General features: G+C 36.2%; 1 protein-coding gene across 1 annotated transcript; it reads left to right on the top strand.

Annotated features, from left to right (window-relative positions):
- The first annotated feature begins 6,570 nt into the window (after positions 1-6,570).
- LOC111912175 (formin-like protein 20) lies at positions 6,571-13,216 on the top strand. The gene is made up of 17 exons (XM_042902414.2): positions 6,571-6,706; positions 6,926-7,626; positions 7,702-7,923; positions 8,032-10,046; positions 10,153-10,276; positions 10,393-10,464; positions 10,549-10,647; positions 10,745-10,786; positions 10,864-10,944; positions 11,048-11,098; positions 11,193-11,274; positions 11,341-11,435; positions 11,510-11,581; positions 11,669-11,785; positions 11,863-11,931; positions 12,016-12,082; positions 12,298-13,216. Exons 1-17 carry the CDS (start codon positions 6,634-6,636, stop codon positions 12,450-12,452), a joined length of 4,137 nt encoding a protein of 1,378 aa, XP_042758348.2. The 5' UTR covers positions 6,571-6,633; the 3' UTR covers positions 12,453-13,216.
- Positions 13,217-13,619: the final 403 nt, after the last annotated feature.

Here is a 13,619-nt window from a genome sequence, read left to right as displayed (position 1 = left end):
TAGAGGACATGCTTCAAGCATGCGTGTTGGATTTTGGAGGGAGTTGGGACACGTACCTCCCATTGGCAGAGTTTTCGTACAATAACAGTTATCATGCCAATATCGACCGAGCTCCATTTGAGATGTTATACGGTCGGAGGTGCAGGACTCCGGTTTGTTGGGACGAGGTTAGACACCGGGTCATGGGTAGCACCGAGGTAGTGCTCAAGACTAACGGACTGATTTAATAGGTGCGCGACTGCCTGCAGTCGCACAGAGCCATCAGAAAAGTTATGCGGACCGGCGGCGATCAGATATTGAGTTCCAGGTGGGGGACTTTGTGTTACTGAAAGTGTCGCCCTGGAAGGGGGTTATCAGATTTCGGAAGAGGGGAAAGCTAGGACCTCAATACATAGGCCCGTTTAGGATTATAGCTTGGGTGGGTAAGTTGGCAAATCGCTTGGATCTGCCGGATGATCTTAGCCATATTCACAACACCTTCCATGTGTCACAGCTTCAGAAGTGTGTCACTGATGAGACCGCAGTCGTGTCACTGACGAGACCGCAGTCGTTTCGGAAGTGGGTTATGGAATATGTGAAGTTATGTGTGACACTTGCATAAAAGACCTCGGGGGGTTCCCGAGGCACCTAGGTGTAAGACCTTGTAGGGTTTCCGAGGCATCCTCGATAAAGACATCGGGGGTTCCCAAGGCATGTGGGCTAAGACCTCGGGGGGTTCCCAAGGCATCCGGAGTAAGACCCTGGAGGGTTTCCAGGGCATCCTTGGGCTAAGACCTCAGGGGGGGTTCCTGAGGCATCCGTAGTAAGACCCTGGAGGGTTTCCAAGGCATCCATATATGTTGTATGCATGGCTTATGTGGTATATGTAGCTTTATGGCTAATGTGATATGTGATATGTGGATTGTATGTGCGGTATGCTCTGGGGAACTCACTAAGAATTAGCTTACAGTTTGTGGATTTTTTTTAAGGTACATCTGAGCCCAAGGGCAAGAGCAAGGCTTGATGGTGCGGCGTGCACTCTCCTATCGACATCTTATGGGACACTCTGATGTTTTTAAATAAAGATGTAATGGATGTGGATTTGAAAACAATTGTTTTGGGATTTCATGGTTTATGAAAATGTTTTTGATTAATACAAATATGTCATTTTACAACGTACATTTGACAATTGCTCTTTCTGATATATTAGAATGCAATGTTTGAAGTAACCTAGGAAAAGCTTTATCAAAGGCATGATCTTTCTTTTTATTTATTAGAACTATTCTCAAACTACGAATTTAGACAAGATTGATCATCCTCATAGCTAATCCTTTCAAAGGTTTTATAGTAGTAGATTTTAGTGGATAAGGTTATTGACATCATTCAATATCAAATTTCATTATAGTTTGTTTTACTTATCCTTAGAAAATAATCAACCTAAATAAACATTATTTTAGAAGGCTAGGATCCATATTTCGCTTCATGGTGTGTAAAGGGATGTCGTAAACACATCATAAAGTTATTTAGGTAGGCAAAACCTTTTGCCAATTTCGATCACCATGAAATTCCTAAATCTTTAAGATTCATTGACTATCAATGACATGTTAATCTCAGATTATGTTCATATCGAATTCAATGACGGGGTCGCCACAGATCACTAAACAGATGGTGAATCGACCATACAAAATCGCATGGTCCTCGGATCAAGTTACACTTGATATTCGCGAGTTCCACATCATTCTCTACTTATACTCTTAAATTGAAGTGTCGGTTAACCATACGAGCTCCATCAACAAGTTATAAAGAGAATGTGCAACTTTTTTGGATAACATAAGATTCACATTAAATAGATTGTGAATTAACCATGCAAAAATCGCATAGTACCCGGCTCAAGTTACGCTTGAGATTAGCGAGTTTCATATCATTTTCAACTACAATCTAGATTGATATGTCAGTTAACCACACGAGCTTCACCAACAGAATATAAAGAGAATGTGCAATTTTCATGGATAATATAAACCTCACATTCTATTAATAAAATGGGATTTTGTTTTATTCTTGTATTTGGAATACTTTTAAATTGACCATTATCACTATCAAACCCTTTCGGTAACTCCATTCTCAAAATGCAATAGAGCAGTGAGGGTGGTACGCGCGAAGCATATTAAAAACCGATCTTATTAGGAATCACAGAGACCTCTTTAAACCCCTACGTCAGAATGGGTGATCCTAGTCATGGTAAGACTGATAATGTCAATATTTAAACATGCGAGGGCGCATGTTGTAACTTTCTTATACATATAGTAGATACAATTCTGATATATATATATATATATATATATATATATATATATATATATATATATATATATATATATATATATATATATATAAGGCGCAAATTTAAAACCTTTTCAATTTATTTGTCTATTATTAATTTTAATTAATTGCAAGGACGCAATGTAACCATTAATAAATCATGAGGGATTAATATTCAAATTTATAAATCTCTATTATAAATAATATTAAATATTTAAATTCACTATTTAAATAATATATATATAAATATATATATATATATATATATATATATATATATATATATATATATATATATATATATATATATATATATATTCAAATTTAAATTTTTATTAAATAATATTTAACATTTTCCAGATTTAAAACATTTGAAAATTGGGATTTATCCATATTAGATAAAACTTCTAATTTGAAAAATGGAAGGAAAAATCGAAACCCTAATTTTGTCGTGCTCACGTCGTGAGCCCTATGCTCTAACGTCGTGAGCAGCGGTTAGGTTTTAACACTTACGAAATTTTCAATTATTCTTCTTTCATTCAATTTCAAACAAGTATTTTCAGAAAATATAGATCTAGGGTGAATGTAATCATGAACTAATGGCTTTGATACCACTGTTGGGTTTTCTACGCATCAAATGCACTCTAAACTAGGTAACGGAAAAATCGAAACTACGATATACCTAAGTGTACATGCAACCTATGGATCTATGGTTTCATGCTAATTATATCTACCCTAGAAAGCATAAAAAACAAAGAAGAAAAAAAAACATACCTCTTATGTAGCCCTTGATCTTTATGCTTGAGATCTTGATCCTCCATGAAGTTGCTTGGATGAGAGGACCCAAACCAGAATCTCTCTAATATTATCACACCCAATGACACCAAATAGTTGAATAAAAATAACTAGGAGAATTGTCAATTTCACAAACCCTAAGAGGGTTAGAAATCGTCCCTATGGGAGTAAGAAGAAGGGTTTACGAAACTTCAAGCCAAGGAACAAGGAAGAATGAAATCCTAAGACCCTATTTATAGCATTGGATCCCTTCCACGGTCCCAATTTTTATTATTCTTTTATTTTACTAAAAAAATTCAAATCATAAGTCATATCAACTTTAACCTAGTATATTAGGTCGCAGTGAACAAAAGAACCGGTCGACATCAACTTTGTTCCCTTATAGGAACGAAAAAAACTTTAGTAACTAAAAGGGTAAAATCGAAATACATAGTAAGGTCGTTGCGTCATTTTTCATTATTATAATGTTGCTTTCTAGAGTGGGTTTATTTGTAATATAATCCGTTTGAGTTATTTAGCGAAAAAAAAAATACTTAAAATGTATTATTTTTTTTGGTTTTGTATATATTTAGTTAATTATATTTTTTTTCTTTGAAAAATATACCAGTTAAGTTATTGGTTTTGTCCATACAGTAGCGAGTTTAGAACGTAAAGTCACATGGTTCACTATTTAAATGAAACTAATAAAATATGAAAATAAAAATAAAAAATACTAGTTGCGGGTCCAGATTCAGGTCAGGTCGTATAAGCAAAAAAAGACTCAAACTTCTAAAAATTATACCGAAGGAGGTCTTATATCTTGTTATATTTATAAATAAAAAATAAAAAAAAAATCTATATGCTAATGCCTAATGAAAAAAAACACAATAAATAGTTGACAACATTAGATGTTATTAACCTATGAACCTCTCATTACATACCTTCATAAAAAAATATAATAACAATGAAACAATGGTAAAAAAAACCAACACATACTAAATGATGAACGTTTTTATCTCTAACGAGTGAGTTATAGGGTGAAGAAAATAACATCTGCGAATTGTCAAAGGATATTTTTATATAAATTTAGAGCTATTTTTATTGGATTATACTTTAAATGAATTAGTTATTTTGGCTATTAAAATATAAAATATAAGCTTTGAGAATCTTGATTTAAACATTTTTTTTTAAAACATTAAGGTAATTCATTTAAAAGATTTAAGGTAGTTCTTAATTTTTATTTCTATAAAACTTGTTAAAATAATAAAAAAAATAGATCGGTCAAGTCATCCACTTTTATTAAACTTATCCTCGTACATACCTAGTTCTTTTGACCTGCAAGTCTAAGTTTTGCTCTAGTGGCATTGTGTACAACATAATCACTATCATACATGACATATTCTATAAGGAAAATGGTAAACATTTTTTTATACATTTTATTTTACATAATACACTTTAATGTCCTCCAATACTGCTATCATTGATTTTTTTGTTATAATTGATAATCTTGATTTTGATAATAATTAACCGATGTGTGTTATAATAATAAGTTCAGAGTTGAAATGTTTACGACTTTCAAATTATAAAGTCGAGGAAGGTGAAATGTTTACCACTTTCAAATTATAAAGTTGAGAAAGTAAAAGTATATTATTTTGATAAAATTCACTACTCAATTTTGGAAAATGCATCAATAAACAACCCTTAAATAAACTATCCATCGAATAAGACCACTTGTCCATATTTGTAAATTGGGTAAGGCCAATAAACAGTGTTAGCCTTAGCCGTTAGGTGTCAAAAATATTTTAATTGACAAAACGTGTTTTAAGGCCCCTCATGTGAAATGCTATTATACTTCATGGTGGTTAAGATTTCAATTTTGATAATAAGATCTAGATCCTACAAATTAAAAACGATACCGATCACATTATGATCCAATTTCACCTCATTGGTTTTATTATATAGTCAAGTCTCCAAATTCATCTATTCAATTTGAAATCGAACATCGTAAGTTGCAAAAGTCTTGTAGAACATTACTATGACATCAGATTTAGGCATAACATACTCATAAGAATCCACTTATGATTTTTTTTAATTAAGATGTCTTCTTAATTTTTAGGGTTTACAACAACAAAAATTATGATTCATACTTAAGAAATTAAAATTGATTCCACTATACATGTATTTCTTAATCAATATCAAGTTATAATGTATACATCACACCAATGATTTTGCGAGCAAATTTGATATATAAGTTCATTTTGATAGGATATTTCGATCCCAATCATAATTTTGGAAAACATGAAACGATATCAGGTAAGATTTCGATCATAACAACCTTACTTCTAATATATACATATTTCAATCCAATTTTACCTGATTTCTACACGGATTATAAAATTTGTAAAGATTAGTATTTTTTAATTGAAGAATGTTATATTAAAGTAAATAATTCTACACATTTATTTTTCTCTCTATTATACGTCAAACAAGAACTTTGAAATCACCTTCAAATTACGGATCAACCATAAATCAAATTCAAGAGTATCATAAAATATATATTTTCAAAACGTATGTCAAACAACATTATAATTGCGACAACTTTGGAATATACGATACGATGAAACGAATGTTGGACTTTATGTTTATGAGTTAAGTAAAACATAAATAAGATATACGTATAAATAATAATTTAAAACATTTTGATCCAAGTAAATATATCTAACTTAGTGAAATTCGTTTAAAACATATAATTAGAATATTGGGACCACAAATATAAAAGTATTAAATAACTTAAAACGTTTAGAACGTGTGATACCACTCTTATGCAGTGCAATAAATAATATTATATTTTATTCTTCGTAAATTAACAAAGAATAAAGAAAATTACGAGAGATCATAAAAGCATTTATTATTTTTGTGTTTATATTGTTGAACTTAAATTAATTAATCTTATGTTGTTTTTCTTAATAATTTACGAATAACGAACTGAATACAATAATCGGAAAAGCTGGTCAGTGTTCTTCCTTCCCCCTTTCATCCCCCATAATCTCCTTTGTGTTACGTCCAACAGAAATCAAAAAAATTTCAATTGCAGTGACGAAATTCCCAGAATCAATTGCAATTTTTCCTCACTCCCCTCACTTGATAGATTTCCCTAATCATCGAATTCCATATAATCAATTCATAGTTGTATGCAATTTTTTCGATCGTCATTATCGTGCCCATGATTTCTCAGAAAACCCTATCAATCTTGCTGTCACTAAACACATTAATTTCTTAAATTCTCTCCATAACCTGAATTACGTGCATTATCATAATCATAATACCTCATCTAGACACAATAAAAACCCATATTTTGTGGGTGTTCTTTTCAATTGAATTGGTGAATGAAAGCTTTCCGTGATCACATTCATATTATTGTTTTGTCTTCAAATTTGACGAAAATTGGAGGATTTCAAGATCGGTTTCTACATGTCATGGTCAACATTTCTGAACAGGCGAAATTGGGGATATAGGGAATCAACATTTGGGATCCGGTCGGGAGGGTAACAGCGCCATTCAATGGCGCTGTTCAGACGCTTCTTTTATCGTAAGCCGCCGGATCGCCTCCTTGAGATCACCGAGAGGGTTTTCGGTACGTACGCTACATATTTCACGTCCAATTCTCCCTCAATTTTCTAACTCATGAAAAGCAATCAACCTCCTCAATTCTCAAATTCGAGTTTTAAGCTCATGCATGATCATAATTTATATTTCGTTTTTTATTCCTTGATTGGATTTACGAAGCTGCGTTTGCAAATTCCTTAGTTCAGCTACCAATTCAGCTACCAACCGTGTTTCTTTTTGTTTACAGTTTTCGATTGCTGCTTCTCGACTGATGTAATGGAAGCAGATATATACAAGACCTACATGGGGGGCATTGTAACTCAACTCCAAGACTATTACCCTGAATCCGCCTTCATGGTCTTCAACTTTAAAGAAGGTGGTGACAAAAAGACCCAACTTTCTGATGTCTTATCTACATATGAGATGAAAATCACAGAGTACCCATGGCAATGTGAAGGGTGTCCGATGTTACCATTAGAGATGATGAATGAATGTTTAAAATCTAGTGAGAACTGGCTATCACTTGCAGGAAACAGAAACGTGCTTTTAATGCACTGTGAAAGAGGCGGGTGGCCTGTGCTTGCTTTTTTACTTGCTGGGCTTCTTTTGTTCAGAAAACAGTACACCGGTGAACAGAAGACTCTTGAAATGGTGTATAAACAAGCCCCTCGTGAGCTTCTTTATCTTTTGTCCCCTTTGAACCCTCAGCCTTCACAATTAAGGTACCTTCAGTACATTACAAAGAGAAATTTAGGGCTTGAATGGCCACCATTAGATGCACCTCTAGCTTTGGATTGTATCATACTTCGTGTTCTTCCTGTAATTGGTGGAAAGGGTTGTAGACCTATAATCCGTGTATATGGTCAAGATCCATTTTCATCAGTTAAAAGTTGTAAGCTCTTGTTTTCAACCTCAAAAACCAAGAGACATGTTCGTATGTATAGAAAGGTAAACTTATGAAAGCCCAAGTAATTACAAGTTTTTCTGTGACATAGATAGAATCTTATAGATGAAATTTTGCAGGATGAATGCCAACTGGCAAAGATAGATATTCATTACCGTGTAAATGGGGATGTCGTTCTTGAATGCATACATTTGGATGATGATCATGTAAAGGAGGAGATGATGTTTAGGGTTGTGTTCCATACAGCTTTCGTCAGAGGATATGTATTGATGGTAGGACATGATGAAGTTGACCATATGTGGGATGCACGCGACCAGTTGCCAAAGGACTTCAAGGCGGAGGTAGGCCGCCGGCCGTTGATTTTTTTTTTATTTGAAATTTTTGTTTATTTTAACAAGTTTGGTAGAAGTTAAAAAAAAATGCATACTCATATATATTTGTATCATCAGGTACTTTTTGTGGATGCTGATCATCTACCATCTATTATCACCACAGCAGGAGTTGCAGAAGATGAGAATGAGTCAGAAGGAAGTAATTCAGCTGATGAGTTCTTTGAGGTAGAAGAATTATTTGATGCATTCGACTCACATCATGACTTTAAAGAGGAACCTTTTTTCCCGGAAGAAAATGAGCCGGATGTCGAAAGTGAGGAGGTTGATCCTGGTATCCATTCGGTCAACGACGTTGACTTGAAATCTACAGTGGTATTGAAAGAAGTTGATTCAAAGCCTATGGTAGCAGAAGGTGTTGATTTGAAAGCTACGGCGGTGGCAGTGGAGGATGTGGATTTGAAGGGTAAAGTGGTGATTGGTGACGAATTTGACAAGATGGAAGTAAAATCGGAGGGTGTAGAAAAAGAAATAAAAAGTAAAAAAGACGGAGAAGGGAATCAAGAGGTGAAGAGGGTGGAGGATTTGCAGGGAAAGGCGAGTGGCCGGAAAAGTACGGCGAACTCAAAAGCAGGGACAAATGTAAGACAGGCAAAACCAGATGCTATGTCTAAATGGATTCCTTCTAATAAAGGATCTTATACGAATTCAATGCATATATATTATCCTCCAACAGCATCGAGACATGTAAGTGCACCTCCTGTGCTAGCTCAATCGAAGGATCCTAGATTAGTGGAGAAGAAGGTGGTTGGAAAGGGAGGGCGTGTATCTGGGAAACAAGCTTCATGTCCGCCATCGTTGGATGTTGAACGAGTTAACGTTGCAGCAGGTGCTTGCCGACCTTCTGATGGATCACTTGACTTGCCAAAATATTTGAACAATTTAAAATCAGATGCGGGTCCGGCCCATTCCCAGGTTCAGGCCCAAGCCCAAGCCCATAACCATGTCACTCCATCACCGGTAGCGGCAGTGGCACCTCCACCTCCAAGTTCCGTTGAGCTTGAAACTTCAACAGCGAAAGCTACAAGTCAGATCAGTCTTCCACAGCCACCACCGGTAGTCCATGGGGTTCTTCCGAATGAATCAGCAGCTGGTGTTTCTAAAATTGAAAAACCTATACAAGCTGGTGTGGTTCCACCCAAGGATAACCTAAAACCTCAACAACCGGTGGCTCCTGTATCTCCACCTCTTCATGAAGCTCCATCTAAACCTCTGGTACAAGTTTCTCTACCAAAACCTGCACCTACGCCCCCTACACCTCCCGTGTATGATGCTCCTACAACTCAAGTATCAGCACCTACACCTTCCTCACAAGTTGCTCCATCAGCGCCGCCTCGGACTCCTCCACCAATTAGCCATGTAGTTCCATATGCCGCACCACCTCCAACGCGGGGACCCACACCTCCACCACCACCCCCCATGATTGAAGTTCCCCCTCCAGCTCCGCCGAGTAGAACACTGCGTCCCCCACCCCCGGTCCCTGCACCACCTCCTCCTCCTCCGTTGCCTGGAGGTGGTCCACCGATGTATGGAGCGCCACCACCACCTCCTCCTCAACCGATGTATGGAGCACCAGCAGCAGCTCCACCTCCTCCGCCACCTCCGCCAATGTATGGTGGAGCAGCAACAGCACCTCCTCCACCACCTCCGCCAATGTATGGTGGAGCACCACCACCACCACCTCCACCGATGTATGGCGGAGCACCACCACCACCTCCTCCACCAGGTGGTTTTGGAGCACCTCCATTACCTGGAGGAGCACCTCCGCCTCCACCGCCACCTGGAGGAGCACCTCCGCCTCCACCGCCACCTGGAGGAGCACCTCCACCTCCACCGCCACCTGGAGGAGGACGTGGACATCCTGGACCTCCACCGCCGCCCGGAGCACCTGGACCTCCTGGTGGGCCACCACCTCCACCTGGAGGAGGGCGAGGTATGGGACCAGGTAGAGGACGAGGACGCGGAGGACCGGGAGCACGAAGATCTAACTTAAAGCCATTGCATTGGAACAAAGTGACGAGGGCATTGCAAGGAAGCTTGTGGGAAGAATTGCAAAGACATGGAGAGCCCCAAAGGTTTGCTTTCTAATTCTTCTTTTGTGCTTCACTTCACATATTACATATGATAACTCATGACTCATGTCATTAATTACCTTCCTTTGCAATTGCATTGGTATTGTAGTGTGCCAGAATTTGATGTATCAGAACTTGAGACACTCTTCTCTGCCATAGTCCCAAAGAAAGCTGCTTCTAAAGAAGCCGACAAGAAAAAGGCTGCAGGTTCAAAACCTGAAAAAATCCACTTGGTAATGTACATTGAATTGAGTACCTACCTAATCAATCGCATTTTGCTTTCTTTTTATGTGTCTTTTAGTTTTAGATGGTCCTTTAGTTTTCATGGTTGCATTCTCAATTACTGTAGATTGATCTGAGGAGGGCCAATAACACAGAAATCATGCTTACTAAAGTTAAGATGCCACTTCCTGATATGGTGGTAAGTGTGTGCCCTCTAGTTAATTGACTTGTGTTCCCTTTTCAGTCAGACTAATGTAACGACACCTTTATCCCTCATCTGCAGAACGCAATGTTAGCTATGGATGAAGAACTTGTAGATTCCGATCAAGTTGAAAATTGTCTCAAATTCTGTCCTACCAAAGAAGAGATGGAGCAACTCAAGGTGAAGAAGCATTTACTTGGTATTCTTTGTAGATAATATTCTTATGTAAAAAATTCTTGTACTTGTACTGATCTTCTTCTGCATTGTGATTGTTCAGAATTTCACAGGTGACTATGAGACACTTGGCAAGTGTGAACAGGTCAGTATCAACCCACCATAACTTTGTATTTCATATCTTTCAAGAATTTATCTTATGGAAATGAAATTTTACCGCAGTATTTCCTGGAGCTAATGAAGGTGCCACGTATGGAGGCCAAATTAAATGTTTTTGTGTTCAAAATTCAATTTAACGTTCAGGTTTGTGTTTCGTCAGCTTGTAATTGTTATTTGTTAATGTAATATTTTGGAGTGATTATTTATTGTTGATTTTGATTATATTTGAGTTGGGATTTTGTTTCAGCTTACAGAATTCAAAAAGAGTCTAAACACAGTAAACTCTGCATGTGATGAGGTGAGGTGGTCTACTATAACGAATTAATTCTACCCTCTTCTACTTTTACTAACTTGATAGGAGTATTAATTAATTCTGTTGTTGGATTTGTTAGGTGCGGAAGTCCACAAAGTTGAAAGAAATCATGAAGAGAATTTTATATTTGGGGAATACATTAAATCAAGGAACTGCTAGAGGTAACAACATCAACATCATTAGATAAATAAATTAGTTTTATTGATGTTAATATCCAAATTTTGCAGGTGCTGCTGTTGGATTCAAGTTGGATAGTCTTTTGAAACTGACTGATACAAGATCTTCAACTAGCAAGATGACTTTAATGCATTATCTCTGCAAGGTGTTAAACTACTCCATACAAAATGTGACATCTTTAATGCCTTAAAATTATTAATCATCAACATTTGTGTACAGGTTCTTGCCTCCAAATCCCCAAGCCTTTTAGATTTCCATGAGGATCTTGTTAGCCTAGAAGCTGCAACCAAGGTTTGAGTTTATTTTTTAATCTGTTTAATTGCACAGATTTATCGCTAGTATATAATAAAACCAATGGAGGCTTTTTAATTTGCACAGATACAACTAAAAGTTTTAGCAGAAGAAATGCAAGCCATTCTAAAAGGGCTAGAAAAAGTTAAACAAGAACTAGCTGCATCAGCAAATGATGGCCCGGTGTCTGAAGGTTTTCATAGGGTAGGACAACTAATAAAAAGTTTAAATTTAAATCTATAAAAGATTAGAAATTCTGATGAAGGATTTTGTGCCATTAGACATTGAAGGAGTTCATTGGGCAATCTGAAGCAGAAGTGACAAGTGTAACAAGTTTCTATTCCATTGTGGTAAATAAATGGCTGAATTCACCACCTTTTCTTTTCTTTTCTTTTTTGGACCATTTTATTAAATGTTACATACATTATATACAGGGTAAAAATGCTGATGCATTGGCCTTGTATTTTGGTGAAGACCCTGCTCGTTGTCCTTTTGAACAAGGTAACTTTGGTGATGTTTGTTTTATACTTAATGGACTGAACAAGGAAAGAACATATATGAGTATGAGTGTTTCTTTTTTACTTAATACAGAGAGAGAGAGGGATCAATAATGTCACTAAAAGCCAACTAACCAACTAATTCATAAGATTATTTAGAGAATAAGATGAAGATAATTGTTGATTTATTGGTTTGGGGTTGTGGTTGTGATTGTGCAGCTACTCAGACCCTTTTGAACTTTGTGAGGCTCTTCCGAAAATGCCATGATGAGAACGTTAAACAGGCGGAACTTGAGAAAAAGAAAGCAGAGAAGGAGGTGGAAATGGAGAAAGCAAAGGGTATTAATTTAACAAAGAAGGGTGGTGACAAGTAGGGAAGCATTCAAATTTTTACTTTTTTTTAAAAAAAGAAATCCATGAAAAAAAATATATATATTCATGGATTTATTCTTCATAAGATCAAGCAAAAAAGCGTGTGGTCAATGAAGAATCTACTGCAAGCCAAGTAAGTGCCAACAGAAGATCCAAAAGGAATTGTTATTCAAGTTAAACAAACATGGCTCAGAGACCTTGAGGTGGCTTGGCTTGCACACACAGCTCTGGTGTAAATACACACACACACACACACACATACTCACAGAGCAAGGTGAAAGTGAAGTTGCATTCACTATTGAAGGATGCAGACCATGAAACCATAACACAACCATGGTGATGGAGATGGGGATGGGGAGTCTGTGTTCTCGGGAATGATACAATGAAACAACATCTGGACTTTATACTTGGCATCTCATGGAGTCGGGTGGATCCATGGTGTATACTAGCATAACCATAACCATAACCATGTACATATAGATAGATAGATTTCTAACCTAACCACAGTCCACAGCCTAACTTATTCATTTATTTATTCATCTCTGTATCATAACACAACACAAATTATTTCTTTCTTTGGTTCCCATGTAACTAGGTTAGATTTTTATTATTGGGAAACCAAACCAAAAATTGTTGTATATAAAACTAGGAGTAGAAGAGCGAGAACAAAAAAATATATATATATATATATAGGCTATTTGAGTGTAATTTTTTTGTATACATTATAGGCGATTCAAAATGAGGAATTTTTTTACTTCATTATTTATTTCTTGGATAATTTTCGTTTTTTACGTTAACATTATTACTTTACATAAACAAAATGTTATTCGTCTATATCAACATCACTTTATGCCTTGTTAAAGCAAATGCTACTCAACTTTTATTCTCCTTAATGGGACCTATTTTTTTTCTCGTTAATGGGACTAGGGTACAAAGTAAGCAAAAACAGGGAGAATTTAAACTGAAAAGTTGAAAGTTGAAACAAAAAACTAGAAGGACCTTTTTATTTTTATTTCGGTTAGATTTAGATTTCTATTTATACCAAAAATACAACTCCTTTAAGATAACATGTGAATTGCCTAAACTATCCCTAATTTTTTCACTAAAGCCCGTGGACTTATTGTAGGTCACAAAAAAACGCCGGCAAATAGAGGAGCTCTTTAGTCTAT

Source organism: Lactuca sativa, chromosome 5 (genome assembly GCF_002870075.4).
Source record: "Lactuca sativa cultivar Salinas chromosome 5, Lsat_Salinas_v11, whole genome shotgun sequence".
NCBI classification, from domain to species: Eukaryota; Viridiplantae; Streptophyta; class Magnoliopsida; order Asterales; family Asteraceae; genus Lactuca; species Lactuca sativa.
This window is presented reverse-complemented; position numbering and strand designations above follow the sequence as displayed.

Excerpts from the sequence above, each read along its gene's own strand:
- LOC111912175 (XM_042902414.2), top strand. The coding sequence starts at position 6,634 with ATGGCGCTGTTCAGACGCTTCTTTTATCGTAAGCCGCCGGATCGCCTC. Across the intron at positions 7,924-8,031 it reads CAAAGGACTTCAAGGCGGAG|GTACTTTTTGTGGATGCTGA; the intron begins GTAGGCCGCCGG and ends TTGTATCATCAG. Across the intron at positions 11,275-11,340 it reads AAATCAAGGAACTGCTAGAG|GTGCTGCTGTTGGATTCAAG; the intron begins GTAACAACATCA and ends CAAATTTTGCAG.